Source organism: Nematostella vectensis, chromosome 14 (genome assembly GCF_932526225.1).
Source record: "Nematostella vectensis chromosome 14, jaNemVect1.1, whole genome shotgun sequence".
Taxonomy (NCBI): Eukaryota; Metazoa; Cnidaria; class Anthozoa; order Actiniaria; family Edwardsiidae; genus Nematostella; species Nematostella vectensis.
The window spans coordinates 11,528,020-11,544,767 of record NC_064047.1 but is presented as its reverse complement, the minus strand read 5'-3'; the positions used below and the strand labels follow the sequence as shown (position 1 = coordinate 11,544,767).

General features: G+C 38.8%; 5 protein-coding genes and 3 long non-coding RNA genes across 8 annotated transcripts; all 8 read right to left on the bottom strand.

Annotated features, from left to right (window-relative positions):
- Positions 1-961: 961 nt before the first annotated feature.
- LOC116619056 lies at positions 962-3,126 on the bottom strand. The gene is made up of 9 exons (XM_048722116.1): positions 3,118-3,126; positions 2,793-2,827; positions 2,665-2,716; positions 2,552-2,586; positions 2,428-2,476; positions 2,303-2,358; positions 2,182-2,233; positions 1,959-2,102; positions 962-1,559 (listed from the first exon to the last, which is right to left on the bottom strand). The coding sequence occupies exons 1-9, from the start codon at positions 3,124-3,126 to the stop codon at positions 1,464-1,466; spliced, it is 528 nt and encodes a 175-aa protein (XP_048578073.1). The 3' UTR covers positions 962-1,463.
- A 33-nt stretch (positions 3,127-3,159) lies between these two features.
- On the bottom strand, positions 3,160-3,429 carry LOC116616343. The gene is made up of 2 exons (XR_007306435.1): positions 3,288-3,429; positions 3,160-3,197 (listed from the first exon to the last, which is right to left on the bottom strand). It is a non-coding gene; the product is annotated as an uncharacterized LOC116616343 (long non-coding RNA).
- Positions 3,430-4,786: 1,357 nt separating this feature from the next.
- Positions 4,787-6,902, bottom strand: LOC116616332. Its single transcript, XM_048722115.1, has 8 exons — positions 6,835-6,902; positions 6,741-6,792; positions 6,628-6,662; positions 6,504-6,552; positions 6,379-6,434; positions 6,258-6,309; positions 6,035-6,178; positions 4,787-5,683 (listed from the first exon to the last, which is right to left on the bottom strand). Exons 1-8 carry the CDS (start codon positions 6,900-6,902, stop codon positions 5,588-5,590), a joined length of 552 nt encoding a protein of 183 aa, XP_048578072.1. The 3' UTR covers positions 4,787-5,587.
- Positions 6,903-6,998: 96 nt separating this feature from the next.
- Positions 6,999-8,155, bottom strand: LOC116603899. Its single transcript, XM_048721409.1, has 5 exons — positions 7,849-8,155; positions 7,681-7,700; positions 7,477-7,542; positions 7,361-7,404; positions 6,999-7,270 (listed from the first exon to the last, which is right to left on the bottom strand). Exons 1-5 carry the CDS (start codon positions 7,901-7,903, stop codon positions 7,132-7,134), a joined length of 324 nt encoding a protein of 107 aa, XP_048577366.1. The 5' UTR covers positions 7,904-8,155; the 3' UTR covers positions 6,999-7,131.
- A 1,404-nt stretch (positions 8,156-9,559) lies between these two features.
- Positions 9,560-10,632, bottom strand: LOC116603904. Its single transcript, XR_007306429.1, has 4 exons — positions 10,500-10,632; positions 10,379-10,430; positions 10,156-10,299; positions 9,560-9,753 (listed from the first exon to the last, which is right to left on the bottom strand). It is a non-coding gene; the product is annotated as an uncharacterized LOC116603904 (long non-coding RNA).
- A 115-nt stretch (positions 10,633-10,747) lies between these two features.
- LOC116601136 lies at positions 10,748-12,056 on the bottom strand. The gene is made up of 8 exons (XM_048722114.1): positions 11,973-12,056; positions 11,805-11,824; positions 11,602-11,667; positions 11,486-11,529; positions 11,347-11,395; positions 10,995-11,029; positions 10,865-10,916; positions 10,748-10,786 (listed from the first exon to the last, which is right to left on the bottom strand). Exons 1-8 carry the CDS (start codon positions 12,025-12,027, stop codon positions 10,748-10,750), a joined length of 360 nt encoding a protein of 119 aa, XP_048578071.1. The 5' UTR covers positions 12,028-12,056.
- Positions 12,057-13,303: 1,247 nt separating this feature from the next.
- On the bottom strand, positions 13,304-14,760 carry LOC116601126. The gene is made up of 5 exons (XR_007306430.1): positions 14,710-14,760; positions 14,582-14,637; positions 14,461-14,512; positions 14,238-14,381; positions 13,304-13,895 (listed from the first exon to the last, which is right to left on the bottom strand). It is a non-coding gene; the product is annotated as an uncharacterized LOC116601126 (long non-coding RNA).
- Positions 14,761-15,189: 429 nt separating this feature from the next.
- On the bottom strand, positions 15,190-16,141 carry LOC125559761. Its single transcript, XM_048721405.1, has 5 exons — positions 16,053-16,141; positions 15,885-15,904; positions 15,682-15,747; positions 15,566-15,609; positions 15,190-15,475 (listed from the first exon to the last, which is right to left on the bottom strand). Exons 1-5 carry the CDS (start codon positions 16,105-16,107, stop codon positions 15,277-15,279), a joined length of 384 nt encoding a protein of 127 aa, XP_048577362.1. The 5' UTR covers positions 16,108-16,141; the 3' UTR covers positions 15,190-15,276.
- Between the last annotated feature and the right edge of the window lie 607 nt (positions 16,142-16,748).

The following is a 16,748-nucleotide window of genomic DNA, read 5'->3' as shown; positions in this document are numbered from 1 at the left end:
AGTTCTTACGGTATACCTTGAAGTTTCCAACAATGCACTGCGGTGTCTTTTCTGTCTAGCGATGGCACTGTGATATAGACCATTGCTGACAACAGTTTTGCTTGTAATTTGTTTACAAATTACATCTTTATCACATCTGGAGAGTGCCTTACGATATCATGAAGTCTATTTGGGCATAATTAATGCTGTGCTTATGGATGTTTGCACGCTGAGGATAATTCCATGTGATAATTCCTTGATCGAGCTTCACGGAGTGAGAAAGGAATTTTCTACTAGTGAATGGCCTCATACTCTCCAATGTGGATCATTTTTGCCTCCTAAGCTTATTCAACAATTGTTTTCAGGCCTATCCTGGATTGCTTGGACCTGGAAACGTTTTGTTTGGCTTTGGTTCCAAAAGACTTGTAAAAAAACTGTTCTGAAAACGGGAGATGAGTTTTCCCGCCTCTCTGTGAATGTGTTTATAAGTCTCCCATGATGCATTGCAGGCATGCATCATGGCGGATGGAAGCGTCGTTGGCTGACTTGGAGATATCAGCGTTAATAATTGTGGTTGATGGCTCTTAAATGGGAGCTTATGGAGCACAGTCAAGGTATGTATTTATGACTTGAGCAGTGTTTTGTTGTCTTTATTCGTAGTTGGGTATTTTGTGTCTCTTTTGGTGAGAATTTTTTTCAGAGTTTAGCACATGTCTACGAATTGGTCAGAAATCAAGGTTGGCATTAACGAATTCAATTCTATTACATGACTTAGATGAGCTTTTGAATCAGCAGGCATCGAAATATTGTTAGATTAGAGGGTTGCAACACAGAGACAATAAGAAAATTACCACAGCTACGCCGCTAAAGGTCATTTCCTTCTAATTTGTTTTCAATATTTGGAGAGCCTACAACTTTGTTTAAGTTGTATTCTCACTTACTGATTTTTATTTACATATCTGAAACAACACGAGGCACAGCCTTCAGTCGCTTTGGTGTTTTATTTTTTCTACATATATTTGGGGATACAACTTTCGTCAAGTTATTTTTACATACTTAGAAATATTTACATGAAATGACACGAGGCACAGCCCTTAGTTGCTTTGGTGTTCTATTTTGCGGTTGAGCGAGAGCATCTAGCGCATATTTTTGCTCCTGCTAATACCCTGTATGTTGGGGCCCACATGTAAACACATGGTTACGCGGAATATGCCTTCCCGCCCCCTACCCCTCACCGGGGTACTAGTAGGATGTCTCTCTTGTGCTAGATGCCCTCAGTAGGAATGGCCTGACTTAACCTTCGCCTTAGGGATTCAGCGACTATTTACAGTTCATTTATGAATTTCTGTATCAAATCTAAAAAATATAGAATTTGCAGTATAAAACATTACAGATAACAGCTGTTCAAATTTATAAATCAGATAAAAAGCTAGCACCCTGAAGAACAGTACATCCTATGGAGGCTACTATATTTCCAGTAGGGTTTAGAATGCCTCTGTTCCATGGATGAGGCGGTTGTGCAGGTTACGTACCTGGCCACAGAAACTCTGCCAGGCGCGCACTGCACGGTTTTGGTGCCTCTGTAATAGTACACAGACAAAGCAAAAATATTATACTTTGTTATAAGCAATATTAAACACTATAATAATAATAATAATAATAATAATAATAATAATAATAATAATAATAATAATAATAATAATAATAATAATAATAATAATATTAATAATAATAATAATAATAATAAAAATAATAATAATAATAACAACAACAACAACATTAACAATGATAATAATAACAACAACAACAACAATAATAATAAAATTAACAATAATGATAATTTTGCCTGGACATTTAGACAAAAAGATATTTAAAAAAGGTTTTGTTTTCTTTGGGACGGGATAGAATAAGAATAGGAATATTGGTACATAATGTCCTAGCTCCAAACCCCTTTTAAGTTAAGCATTCAATATAATCACCTTTGGCACTGCATCCGTTTGTGTCTCAACTGACACCACTGTCACTTCACTAGTGGCCTGGACATCAGCCTCGGCGCATTCAGTAGTACATTCACTCCCTATGCTTTTTGTAGATGGAGAGCAAGTCTGGCTCTCGGCGGTGCACTAAAATAACAGACAGTTGTCATAAATTTGCCGCACTTGATCTAAAGCACCCTAGCTTCTTATTAGCAAAAAGACTTACGTGTGGACGAGTCTTTGTCTGCCCAATTTGCCTCTTAAGCTCCGCGAGTAGGCTGCAAATAGAACAAGAAAAATTAAATTTCCAAATGACATAACTACGGAAACACTAAACAGGAACTTACGCATCTTTTGCGGCATTGCTCTTCGTTTGCTCTGCAATTTGTGAAACAAATGCCTCCTGCCAAACAAACAGATGTATATTTAGTATCAGTTACATGGATATGAAATGTGTCAAATATTTTGATACCCTTTCTTCCTGCAGCTTGCCACAGGATGACCCGAGGTCTTTCTCCTTTCTAAAAAAGAAAAAAAATGTAATCAAGGCGTGGTCACAATGGGATGACACATTCATAACAAGATTATTCCTCTACCTTTCGGCAAGTGCTGGGGCTGATGTAGCCAAGACCTGAAACACGAGAAGGTTGTGAGTAAGGCATCTTAAAATGTCTGTCTGCCCTACTGTCTGTCCGTCTGTTGGCCCTACCTTTTCTAACACGGCATTCAGTAGATGCTGTATGAATACTTTCTGCAACTTTCTGAAGGAAAATACAAACGTATCGATAGTTGGGAAATGTTACTTTCTACGGGGGAGAACTCTAAAAAAACACTCACAGCTCTTGCAGCTTGGCCTTCTTCCTGCCTTCATCCTATAAGCATGAATAGAATCATAAAGAAATAAGTTCTACCTATGTTGAAATAATACAGTTCTTGTAAGGTGGAACTATATTATTGCATCGCTTTATTTGCGCATCTTGCGTTGATAAACAAATCAAAATAAATAATAAAAGAACAACACTAGAATAGATAAGAAAGTTATAATAAAATTGCTTGACTACTCCCACTTTTCCGTCCTGTTTTATTTTTCGCCGTGTTGTTTAATATCGCGCAAAAAAAAAAAAAATGAGAAGAATGATGGTTGGGTGGGATGATTGTGCACTGTGCGCATTTAATCTAATTATTTTATTTACCTGCTTTTTGAGTAGGAGTTCTGCATTTCTTTGCTCTTCCGCTAGGACCCTTTAAAAATACAAATGTATTGGCGTAATCTTGATACAAAAACACAATAAACAGATTAAGATTAAAAAATGAGTACGATTGGATACTCACCGGTTTCCGTCCTGTAGACCTGATCTGAGGACATCATTCTCGATCCAGAAATATTCAGAAGCTCTCGTAAGAATTGTTTATAAACCAGTCCCCTTTTCAGCGCATCAAATACCTACCCCAAGATTTCTGAGATCTTTGTTCAAGCTTCGAATAGCACGGTGGGCATAATCCAGAGCCGATTCCTGCGCAAAAGACAGCTAATTGTCATTACTTCATAACAACTTTATATCTACTCAGTTACTATTAGGTTATAGCTCTCGTATGAACCAGCTGAAAAAAAGACAATTTGCTACATTCAGAAAACAATTTAAAGCACTTACCAACTGCCGGATCTTTGAGGCTGTTGAAGGAAATTATAAAATCTAATAAGTTAACATAGAAAATGTTTGAATGTCTTGTCGGCAATCATGGACTAATCCATTCGCGGCTGAAAAGGGCCCGCGGGACACACGCACGAATCCCACAAGCGCAACTCGCCTCAGACTCACCTTTCGGGCATCCGGTGAACTTGGATCCACTTGTCCTCCGGTTGTTTTGCGACATTTTTCGACAGTCTTTTCCCTATAAGGTTTAGGCTTGGAATGTATAATCGACGTACACGACGAAAAAACTATAGCAACCATTGTTTAGATCACGCTTCGAAAAATGCGCGCGCTTTGAAAGACTTCGGAAAAGTCTCGCGCTTTGGAAGACGCAGAGCTGCTACACAGGCGAGTAATGAAAAACATCATCTACTCAGTTCTTTTACGCCAAACTGTAAGAACAGACTGAAAACAGAAACCTCCCCCTCCCCCTCCCCCCTCACCCTTTATTTCAAGTCCTACACCACCAGTCAAGTTCTTACGGTATACCTTGAAGTTTCCAACAATGCACTGCGGTATCCTTTCTGTCTAGCGATGGCGCTGTGATATAGACCATTGCTGACAACAGTTTTGCTTGTAATTTGCTTACAAATTACATCTTTATCACATCTGGAGAGTGCCTTACGACATCATGAAGTCTATTTGGGCATAATTAATGCTGTGCTTATGGATGTTTGCACGCCGAGGATAATTCCATGTGATTATTCCTTGATCGAGCTTCACTGAGTGAGAAAGGAATTTTCTACTAGTGAATGGCCTCATACTCTCCAATGTGGACAATTTTTGCCTCCTAAGCTTATTCAACAATTGTTTTCAGGCCTATCCTGGATTGCTTGGACCTGTAAACGTTTTGTTTGGCTTTGGTTCCAAAAGACTTGTAAAAAAAAACTGTTCTGAAAACGGGAGATGAGTTTTCCCGCCTCTCTGTGAATGTGTTTCTAAGTCTCCCATGATGCAGTGCAGGCATGCATCATGGCGGTCGGAAGCGTCGTTGGCTGACTTGGAGATATCAGCGTTAACAATTGTGGTTGTTGGCTCTTAAATGGGAGCTTATGGAGCACAGTCAAGGTATGTATTTATGACTTGAGCAGTGTTTTGTTGTCTTTATTCGTAGTTGGGTATTTTGTGTCTCTTTTGGTGAGAAGTTTTTTCCGAGTTTAGCACATGTCTACGAATTGGTCAGAAATCAAGGTTGGCATTAACGAATTCAATTCTATTACATGACTTAGATGCGCTTTTGAATCGGCAGGCATCGAAATATTGTTAGATTAGAGGGTTGCAACACAGACACAATAAGAAAATTACCACAGCTACGCCCCTAAAGGTCATTTCCTTCTAATTTGTTTTCAATATTTGGGGAGCCTACAACTTTGTTTAAGTTGTATTCTCACTTACTGATTTTTATTTACATATCTGAAACAACACGAGGCACAGCCTTCAGTCGCTTTGGTGTTTTATTTTTTCTACATATATTTGGGGATACAACTTTTGTCAAGTTATTTTTACATACTTAGAAATATTTACATGGAATGACACGAGGCACAGTCTTTAGTTGCTTTGGTGTTCTATTTTGCGGTTGAGCGAGAGCATCTAGCGCATATTTTTGCTCCTGCTAATACCCTGTATGTTGGGGCCCACATGTAAACACATGGTTACGCGGAATATGCCTTCCCGCCCCCTACCCCTCACCAGGGTACTAGCAGGATGTCTCTCTTGTGCTAGATGCCCTCAGTAGGAATGGCCTGACTTAACCTTCGCCTTAGGGATTCAGCGACTATTTACAGTTCATTTATGAATTTCTGTATCAAATCTAAAAAATATAGAATTTGCAGTATAAAACATTACAGATAACAGCTGTTCAAATTTATAAATCAGATAAAAAGCTAGCACCCTGAAGAACAGTACATCCTATGGAGGCTACTATATTTCCAGTAGGGTTTAGAATGCCTCTGTTCCATGGATGAGGCGGTTGTGCAGGTTACGTACCTGGCCACAGAAACTCTGCCAGGTGCGCACTGCACGGTTTTGGTGCCTCTGTAATAGTACACAGACAAAGCAAAAATATTATACTTTGTTATAAGCAAAATTAAACACTATAATAATAATAATAATAATAATAATAATAATAATAATAATAATAATAATAATAATAATAATAATAATAATAATAACAACAACAACAACATTAACAATGATAATAATAACAACAACAACAACAATAATAATAAAATTAACAATAATGATAATTTTGCCTGGACATTTAGACAAAAAGATATTTAAAAAAGGTTTTGTTTTCTTTGGGACGGGATAGAATAAGAATAGGAATATTGGTACATAATGTCCTAGCTCCAAACCCCTTTTAAGTTAAGCATTCAATATAATCACCTTTGGCACTGCATCCGTTTGTGTCTCAACTGACACCACTGTCACTTCACTAGTGGCCTGGACATCAGCCTCGGCGCATTCAGTAGTACATTCACTCCCTATGCTTTTTGTAGATGGAGAGCAAGTCTGGCTCTCGGCGGTGCACTAAAATAACAGACAGTTGTCATAAATTTGCCGCACTTGATCTAAAGCACCCTAGCTTCTTATTAGCAAAAAGACTTACGTGTGGACGAGTCTTTGTCTGCCCAATTTGCCTCTTAAGCTCCGCGAGTAGGCTGCAAATAGAACAAGAAAAATTAAATTTCCAAATGACATAACTACGGAAACACTAAACAGGAACTTACGCATCTTTTGCGGCATTGCTCTTCGTTTGCTCTGCAATTTGTGAAACAAATGCCTCCTGCCAAACAAACAGATGTATATTTAGTATCAGTTACATGGATATGAAATGTGTCAAATATTTTGATACCCTTTCTTCCTGCAGCTTGCCACAGGATGACCCGAGGTCTTTCTCCTTTCTAAAAAAGAAAAAAAATGTAATCAAGGCGTGGTCACAATGGGATGACACATTCATAACAAGATTATTCCTCTACCTTTCGGCAAGTGCTGGGGCTGATGTAGCCAAGACCTGAAACACGAGAAGGTTGTGAGTAAGGCATCTTAAAATGTCTGTCTGCCCTACTGTCTGTCCGTCTGTTGGCCCTACCTTTTCTAACACGGCATTCAGTAGATGCTGTATGAATACTTTCTGCAACTTTCTGAAGGAAAATACAAACGTATCGATAGTTGGGAAATGTTACTTTCTACGGGGGAGAACTCTAAAAAAACACTCACAGCTCTTGCAGCTTGGCCTTCTTCCTGCCTTCATCCTATAAGCATGAATAGAATCATAAAGAAATAAGTTCTACCTATGTTGAAATAATACAGTTCTTGTAAGGTGGAACTATATTATTGCATCGCTTTATTTGCGCATCTTGCGTTGATAAACAAATCAAAATAAATAATAAAAGAACAACACTAGAATAGATAAGAAAGTTATAATAAAATTGCTTGACTACTCCCACTTTTCCGTCCTGTTTTATTTTTCGCCGTGTTGTTTAATATCGCGCAAAAAAAAAAATGAGAAGAATGATGGTTGGGTGGGATGATTGTGCACTGTGCGCATTTAATCTAATTATTTTATTTACCTGCTTTTTGAGTAGGAGTTCTGCATTTCTTTGCTCTTCCGCTAGGACCCTTTAAAAATACAAATGTATTGGCGTAATCTTGATACAAAAACACAATAAACAGATTAAGATTAAAAAATGAGTACGATTGGATACTCACCGGTTTCCGTCCTGTAGACCTGATCTGAGGACATCATTCTCGATCTAGAAATATTCAGAAGCTCTCGTAAGAATTGTTTATAAACCAGTCCCCTTTTCAGCGCATCAAATACCTACCCCAAGATTTCTGAGATCTTTGTTCAAGCTTCGAATAGCACGGTGGGCATAATCCAGAGCCGATTCCTGCGCAAAAGACAGCTAATTGTCATTACTTCATAACAACTTTATATCTACTCAGTTACTATTAGGTTATAGCTCTCGTATGAACCAGCTGAAAAAAAGACAATTTGCTACATTCAGAAAACAATTTAAAGTACTTACCAACTGCCGGATCTTTGAGGCTGTTGAAGGAAATTATAAAATCTAATAAGTTAACATAGAAAATGTTTGAATGTCTTGTCGGCAATCATGGACTAATCCATTCGCGGCTGAAAAGGGCCCGCGGGACACACGCACGAATCCCACAAGCGCAACTCGCCTCAGACTCACCTTTCGGGCATCCGGTGAACTTGGATCCACTTGTCCTCCGGTTGTTTTGCGACATTTTTCGACAGTCTTTTCCCTATAAGGTTTAGGCTTGGAATGTATAATCGACGTACACGACGAAAAAACTATAGCAACCATTGTTTAGATCACGCTTCGAAAAATGCGCGCGCTTTGAAAGACTTCGGAAAAGTCTCGCGCTTTGGAAGACGCAGAGCTGCTACACAGGCGAGTAATGAAAAACATCATCTACTCAGTTCTTTTACGCCAAACTGTAAGAACAGACTGAAAACAGAAACCTCCCCCTCCCCCTCCCCCCTCACCCTTTATTTCAAGTCCTACACCACCAGTCAAGTTCTTACGGTATACCTTGAAGTTTCCAACAATGCACTGCGGTATCCTTTCTGTCTAGCGATGGCGCTGTGATATAGACCATTGCTGACAACAGTTTTGCTTGTAATTTGCTTACAAATTACATCTTTATCACATCTGGAGAGTGCCTTACGACATCATGAAGTCTATTTGGGCATAATTAATGCTGTGCTTATGGATGTTTGCACGCCGAGGATAATTCCATGTGATTATTCCTTGATCGAGCTTCACTGAGTGAGAAAGGAATTTTCTACTAGTGAATGGCCTCATACTCTCCAATGTGGACAATTTTTGCCTCCTAAGCTTATTCAACAATTGTTTTCAGGCCTATCCTGGATTGCTTGGACCTGGAAACGTTTTGTTTGGCTTTGGTTCCAAAAGACTTGTAAAAAAACTGTTCTGAAAACGGGAGATTAGTTTTCCCGCCTCTCTGTGAATGTGTTTATAAGTCTCCCATGATGCATTGCAGGCATGCATCATGGCGGATGGAAGGGTCGTTGGCTGACTTGGAGATATCAGCGTTAAAAATTGTGGTCGATGGCTCTTAAATGAGAGCTTATGGAGCACAGTCAAGGTATGTATTTATGACTTGAGAAGTGTTTTGTTGTCTTTATTCGTAGTTGGGTATTTTGTGTCTCTTTTGGTGAGAAGTTTTTTCCGAGTTTAGCACATGTCTACGAATTGGTCAGAAATCAAGGTTGGCATTAACGAATTCAATTCCATTACATGACTTAGATGCGCTTTTGAATCAGCAGGCATCGAAATATTGTTAGATTAGAGGGTTGCAACACAGAGACAATAAGAAAATTACCACAGCTACGCCCCTAAAGGTCATTTCCTTCTTATTTGTTTTCAATATTTGGGGAGCCTACAACTTTGTTTAAGTTGTATTCTCACTTACTGATTTTTATTCACATATCTGAAACAACACGAGGCACAGCCTTCAGTCGCTTTGGTGTTTTATTTTTTCTACATATATTTGGGGATACAACTTTCGTCAAGTTATTTTTACATAATTAGAAATATTTACATGAAATGACACGAGGCACAGCCTTTAGTTGCTTTGGTGTTCTATTTTGCGGTTGAGCGAAGCATCTAGCGCATATTTTTGCTCCTGCTAATACCCTGTATATTGGGGCCCACATGTAAACACATGGTTACGCGGAATATGCCTTCCCGCCCCCTACCCCTCAACGGGGTACTAGCAGCATGTCTATCGTGTGCTAGATGCCCTCAGTAGGAATGGCCTGACTTAACCTTCGCCTTAGGGATTCAGTGACTATTTACAGTTCATTTATGAATTTCTGTATCAAATCTAAAAAATATAGAATTTTCAGTATAAAACATTACAGATAACAGCTGTTCAAATTTATAAATCAGATAATAAGCTAGCACCCTGAAAAGCAGTACATCCTATGGAGGCTACTATATTTCCTGTAGGGTTTAGAATGCCTCTGTTCCATGGATGAGGCGGTTGTGCAGGTTGCGTACCTGGCCACAGAAACTCTGCCAGGCACGCACTGCACGGTTTTGGTGCCTCTGTAATAGTACACAGACAAAGCAAAAATATTATACTTTGTTATAAGCAATATTAAACACTATAATAATAATAATAATAATAATAATAATAATAATAATAATAATAATAATAATAATAATAATAATAACAACAACAACAATAATAATAATAATAATAATAATAATAACAATAATAATAATAATAATAATAATAACAACAACATTAACAATGATAATAATAACAACAACAACAACAATAATAATAAAATTAACAATAATGATAATTTTGCCTGGACATTTAGACAAAAAGATATTTAAAAAAGGTTTTGTTTTCTTTGGGACGGGATAGAATAAGAATAGGAATATTGGTACATAATGTCCTAGCTCCAAACCCCTTTTAAGTTAAGCATTCAATAAAATCACCTTTGGCGCTGCATCCGTTTGTGTCTCAACTGACACCACTGTCACTTCACTAGTGGCCTGGACATCAGCCTCGGCGCATTCAGTAGTGCATTCACTCCCTATGCTTTTTGTAGATGGAGAGCAAGTCTGGCTCTCGGCGGTGCACTAAAATAACAGACAGTTGTCATAAATTTGCCGCACTTGATCTAAAGCACCCTAGCTTCTTATTAGCAAAAAGACTTACGTGTGGACGAGTCTTTGTCTGCCCAATTTGCCTCTTAAGCTCCGCGAGTAGGCTGCAAATAGAACAAGAAAAATTAAATTTCCAAATGACATAACTACGGAAACACTAAACAGGAACTTACGCATCTTTTGCGGCATTGCTCTTCGTTTGCTCTGCAATTTGTGAAACAAATGCCTCCTGCCAAACAAACAGATGTATATTTAGTATCAGTTCTTACATGGATATGAAATGTGTCAAATATTTTGATACCCTTTCTTCCTTCAGCTTGCCACAGGTTGACCCGAGGTCTTTCTCCTTTCTAAAAAAGAAAAAAAATGTAATCAAGGCGTGGTCACAATGGGATGACACATTCATAACAAGATTATTCCTCTACCTTTCGGCAAGTGCTGGGGCTGATGTAGCCAAGACCTGAAACACGAGAAGGTTGTGAGTAAGGCATCTTAAACTGTCTGTCTGCCCTAATGTCTGTCCGTCTGTTGGCCCTACCTTTTCTAACACGGCATTCAGTAGATGCTGTATGAATACTTTCTGCAACTTCCTGAAGGAAAATACAAACGCATCGATAGTTGGGAAATGTTACTTTCTACCGGGGAGAACTCTAACAAAAAACACTTACAGCTCTTGCAGCTTGGCCTTCTTCCTGCCTTCATCCTATAAGCATGAATAGAATCATAAAGAAATAAGTTCTACCTATGTTGCAATAATACAGTTCTTGTAAGGTGGAACTATATTATAGCTACGCTTTATTTGCGCATCTTGCGTTGATAAACAAATCAAAATAAATAAAAAAAGAACAACACTAGAATAGATAAGAAGTTATAATAAAATTGCTTGACTACTCCCACTTTTCCGTCCTGTTTTATTTTTCGCCGTGTTGTTTAATATCGCGCAAAAAAAAAATTGAGAAGAATGATGGTTGGGTGGGATGATGGTGCACTGTGGGCATTTAATCTAATTATTTTATTTACCTGCTTTTTGAAAAGGAGTTCTGCATTTCTTTGCTCTTCCGTTAGGACCCTTTAAAAATACAAATGTATTGGCGTAATCTTGATACAAAAACACAATAAACAGATTAAGATTAAAAAATGAGTACGATTGGATACTCACCGATTTTCGTCCTGTAGACCTGATCTGAGGACATCATTCTCGATCTAGAAATATTCAGAAGCTCTCGTAAGAATTGTTTATAAACCAGTCCCCTTTTCAGCGCATCAAATACCTACCCCAAGTTTTCTGAGATCTTTGTTCAAGCTTCGAATAGCACGGTGGGCATAATCCAGAGCCGATTCCTGCGCAAAAGACAGCTCATTGTCATTACTTCATAACAACTTTATATCTACTCAGTTACTATTAGGTTATAGCTCTCGTATGAACCGGCTAAAAAAAGACAATTTGCTACATTCAGAAAACAATTTAGAGTACTTACCAACTGCCGGATCTTTGAGGCTGTTGAAGGAAATTATAAAATCTAATAAGTTAACATACAAAATGTTTGAATGTCTTGTCGGCAATCATGGACTAATCCATCCGCGGCTGAAAAGGGCCCGCGGGACACACGCACGAATCCCACAAGCGCAACTCGCCTCAGACTCACCTTTCGGGCATCCGGTAAACTTGGATCCACTTGTCCTCCGGTTGTTTTGCGACATTTTTCGACAGTCTTTTCCCTATAAGTTTTATGCGTGTAATGTAGAATCGACGTACACGACGAAAAAACTATAGCAACCATTGTTTAGATCACGCTTCGGAAAATGCGCGCGCTTTGAAAGCCTTTGAAAAATGCGCGCGCTTTGAAAGACTTCGGAAAAGGCGCGCGCTTTGGAAGACGCAGAGCTGCTACACAGGCGAGTAATGAAAAACATCATCTACTCAGTTCTTTTACGCCAAACTGTAAGAACAGACTGAAAGCAGACACCTTCCCCTCCCCCCTTACCCTTTATTTCAAGTCCTACACCACCAGTCAAGTTCTTACGGTATACCTTGAAGTTTCCAACAATGCACTGCGGTGTCTTTTCTGTCTAGCGATGGCGCTGCGGTATAGACCATTGCTAACAACAGTTTTGCTTGTAATTTGCTTACAAATTACATCTTTATCACATCTGGAGAGTGCCTTACGACATCATGAAGTCTATTTGGGCATAATTAATGCTGTGCTTATGGATGTTTGCACGCTGAGGATAATTCCATGTGATAATTCCTTGATCGAGCTTCACTGAATAAGAAAGGAATTTTCTACTAGTGAATGGCCTCATACTCTCCAATGTGGACCATTTTTGCCTCCTAAGCTTATTCAACAATTGTTTTCAGGCCTATCCTGGATTGCTTGGACCTGGAAACGTTTTGTTTGGCTTTGGTCCCAAAAGACTTGTAAAAAAAACTGTTCTGAAAACGGGAGATGAGTTTTCCCGCCTCTCTGTGAATGTGTTTATACGTCTCCCATGATGCATTGCAGGCATGCATCATGGCGGATGGAAGGGTCGTTGGCTGACTTGGAGATATCAGCGTTAATAATTGTGGTCGATGGCTCTTAAATGAGAGCTTATGGAGCACAGTCAAGGTATGTATTTATGACTTGAGAAGTGTTTTGTTGTCTTTATTCGTAGTTGGGTATTTTGTGTCTCTTTTGGTGAGAAGTTTTTTCCGAGTTTAGCACATGTCTACGAATTGGTCAGAAATCAAGGTTGGCATTAACGAATTCAATTCCATTACATGACTTAGATGCGCTTTTGAATCAGCAGGCATCGAAATATTGTTAGATTAGAGGGTTGCAACACAGAGACAATAAGAAAATTACCACAGCTACGCCCCTAAAGGTCATTTCCTTCTTATTTGTTTTCAATATTTGGGGAGCCTACAACTTTGTTTAAGTTGTATTCTCACTTACTGATTTTTATTCACATATCTGATACAACACGAGGCACAGCCTTCAGTCGCTTTGGTGTTTTATTTTTTCTACATATATTTGGGGATACAACTTTCGTCAAGTTATTTTTACATACTTAGAAATATTTAAATGAAATGACACGAGGCACAGCCTTTAGTTGCTTTGGTGTTCTATTTTGCGGTTGAGCGAGGGCATCTAGCGCATATTTTTGCTCCTGCTAATACCCTGTATGTTGGGGCCCACATGTAAACACATGGTTACGCGGAATATGCCTTCCCGCCCCCTACCCCTCACCGGGGTACTAGCAGGATGTCTCTCGTGTGCCCCTCAGTAGGAATGGCCTGACTTAACCTTCGCCTTAGGGATTCAGCGACTATTTACAGTTCATTTATGAATTTCTGTATCAAATCTAAAAAATATAGAATTTGCAGTATAAAACATTACAGATAACAGCTGTTCAAATTTATAAATCAGATAATAAGCTAGCACCCTGAAGAACAGTACATCCTATGGAGGCTACTATATTTCCAGTAGGGTTTAGAATGCCTCTGTTCCATGGATGAGGCGGTTGTGCAGGTTACGTACCTGGCCACAGAAACTCTGCCAGGCGCGCACTGCACGGTTTTGGTGCCTCTGTAATAGTACAAAGACAAAGCAAAAATATTATACTTTGTTATAAGCAATATTAAACACTATAATAATAATAATAATAATAATAATAATAATAATAATAATAATAATAATAATAATAATAATAATAATAATAACAACAACAACATTAACAATGATAATAATAACAACAACAACAACAATAATAATAAAATTAACAATAATGATTATTTTGCCTGGACATTTAGACAAAAAGATATAAAAAGGTTTTGTTTTCTTTGGGACGGGATAGAATAAGAATAGGAATATTGGTACATAATGTCCAAGCTCCAAACCCCTTTTAAGTTAAGCATTCAATATAATCACCTTTGGCACTGCATCCGTTTGTGTCTCAACTGACACCACTGTCACTTCACTAGTGGCCTGGACATCAGCCTCGGCGCATTCATTATTGCATTCAGTCCCTATGCTTTCTGTAGATGGAGAGCAAGTCTGGCTCTCGGCGGTGCACTAAAATAACAGACAGTTGTCATAAATTTGCCGCACTTGATCTAAAGCACCCTAGCTTCTTATTAGCAAAAAGACTTACGTGTGGACGAGTCTTTGTCTGCCCAATTTGCCTCTTAAGCTCCGCGAGTAGGCTGCAAATAGAACAAGAAAAATTAAATTTCCAAATGATATAACTACGGAAACACTAAACAGGAACTTACGCATCTTTTGCGGCATTGCTCTTCGTTTGCTCTGCAATTTGTGAAACAAATGCCTCCTGCCAAACAAACAGATGTATGTTTAGTATCAGTTCTTACATGGATATGAAATGTGTCAAATATTTTGATACCCTTTCTTCCTGCAGCTTGCCACAGGATGACCCTAGGTCTTTCTCCTTTCTAAAAAAGAAAAAAATGTAATCAAGACGTGGTCGCAATGGGATGGCACATTTATAACAAGATTATTCCTCTACCTTTCGGCAAGTGCTGGGGCTGATGTAGCCAAGACCTGAAACACGAGAAGGTTGTGAGTAAGGCATCTTAAACTGTCTGTCTGCCCTACTGTCTGTCCGTCTGTTGGCCCTACCTTTTCTAACACGGCATTCAGTAGATGCTGTATGAATACTTTCTGCAACTTTCTGAAGGAAAATACAAACGTATCGATAGTTGGGAAATGTTACTTTCTACCGGGGAGAACTCTAACAAAAAACACTTACAGCTCTTGCAGCTTGGCCTTCTTCCTGCCTTCATCCTATAAGCATAAATAGAATCATAAAGAAATAAGTTCTACCTATGTTGAAATAATACAGTTCTTGTAAGGTGGAACTATATTATTGCTTCGCTTTATTTGCGCATCTTGCGTTGATAAACAAATCAAAACAAATAATAAAAGAACAACACTAGAATAGATAAGAAAGTTATAATAAAATTGCTTGACTACTCCCACTTTTCCGTCCTGTTTTATTTTTCGCCGTGTTGTTTAATATCGCGCAAAAAAAATTGAGAAGAATGATGGTTGGGTGGGATGATTGTGCACTGTGCGCATTTAATCTAATTATTTTATTTACCTGCTTTTTGAGAAGGAGTTCTACATTTCTTTGCTCTTCCGTTAGGACCCTTTTAAAATACAAATGTATTGGCGCAATCTTGATACAAAAACACAATAAACAGATTAAGATTAAAAAATGAGTACGATTGGATACTCACCGATTTTCGTCCTGTAGACCTGATCTGAGGACATCATTCTCGATCTAGAAATATTCAGAAGCTCTCGTAAGAATTGTTTATAAACCAGTCCCCTTTTCAGCGCATCGAATACCTACCCCAAGTTTTCTGACATCTTTGTTCAAGCTTCGAATAGCACGGTGGGCATAATCCAGAGCCGATTCCTGCGCAGAAGACAGCTCATTGTCATTACCTCATAACAACTTTATATCTACTCAGTTACTATTAGGTTATAGCTCTCGTATGAACCGGCTGAAAAAAAGACAATTTGTACATTCAGAAAACAATTTAAAGTACTTACAAACTGCCGGATCTTTGAGGCTGTTGAAGGAAATTATAAAATCTAATAAGTTAACATACAAAATGTTTGAATGTCTTTTCGGCAATCATGGACTAATCCATCCGCGGCTGAAAAGGGCCCGCGGGACACACGCACGAATCCCACAAGCGCAACTCGCCTCAGACTCACCTTTCGGGCATCCGGTGAACTTGGATCCACATGTCCTCCGGTTGTTTTGCGACATTTTTCGACAGTCTTTTCCCTATCAGGTTTATGCTTGGAATGTAGAATCGACGTACAAGACGAAAAAACTATAGCAACCATTGTTTAGATCACGCTTCGAAAAATGCGCGCGCTTTAAAAGACTTCGGAAAAGTCGCGCGCTTTGGAAGACGCAGAGCTGCTACACAGGCGAGTAATGAAAAACATCATCTACTCAGTTCTTTTACGCCAAACTGTAAGAACAGACTGAAAACAGACACCTCCCCCTCCCCCTTTATTTCAAGTCCTACACCACCAGTCAAGTTCTTACGGTATACCTTGAAGTTTCCAACAATGCACTGCGGTGTCTTTTCTGTCTAGCGATGGCGCTGTGATAGAGACCATTGCTGACAACAGTTTTGCTTGTAATTTGCTTTCAAATTACATCTTTATCACATCTGGAGAGTGCCTTACGACATCATGAAGTCTATTTGGGCATAATTAATGCTGTGCTTCTGGATGTTTGCACGCTGAGGATAATTCCATGTGATAATTCCTTGATCGAGCTTCACGGAGTGAGAAAGGAATTTTCTACTAGTGAATGGCCTCATACTCTCCAATGAGGATCATTTTTGCCTCCTAAGCTTATTCAACAATTGTTTTCAGGCCTATCCTGGATTGCTT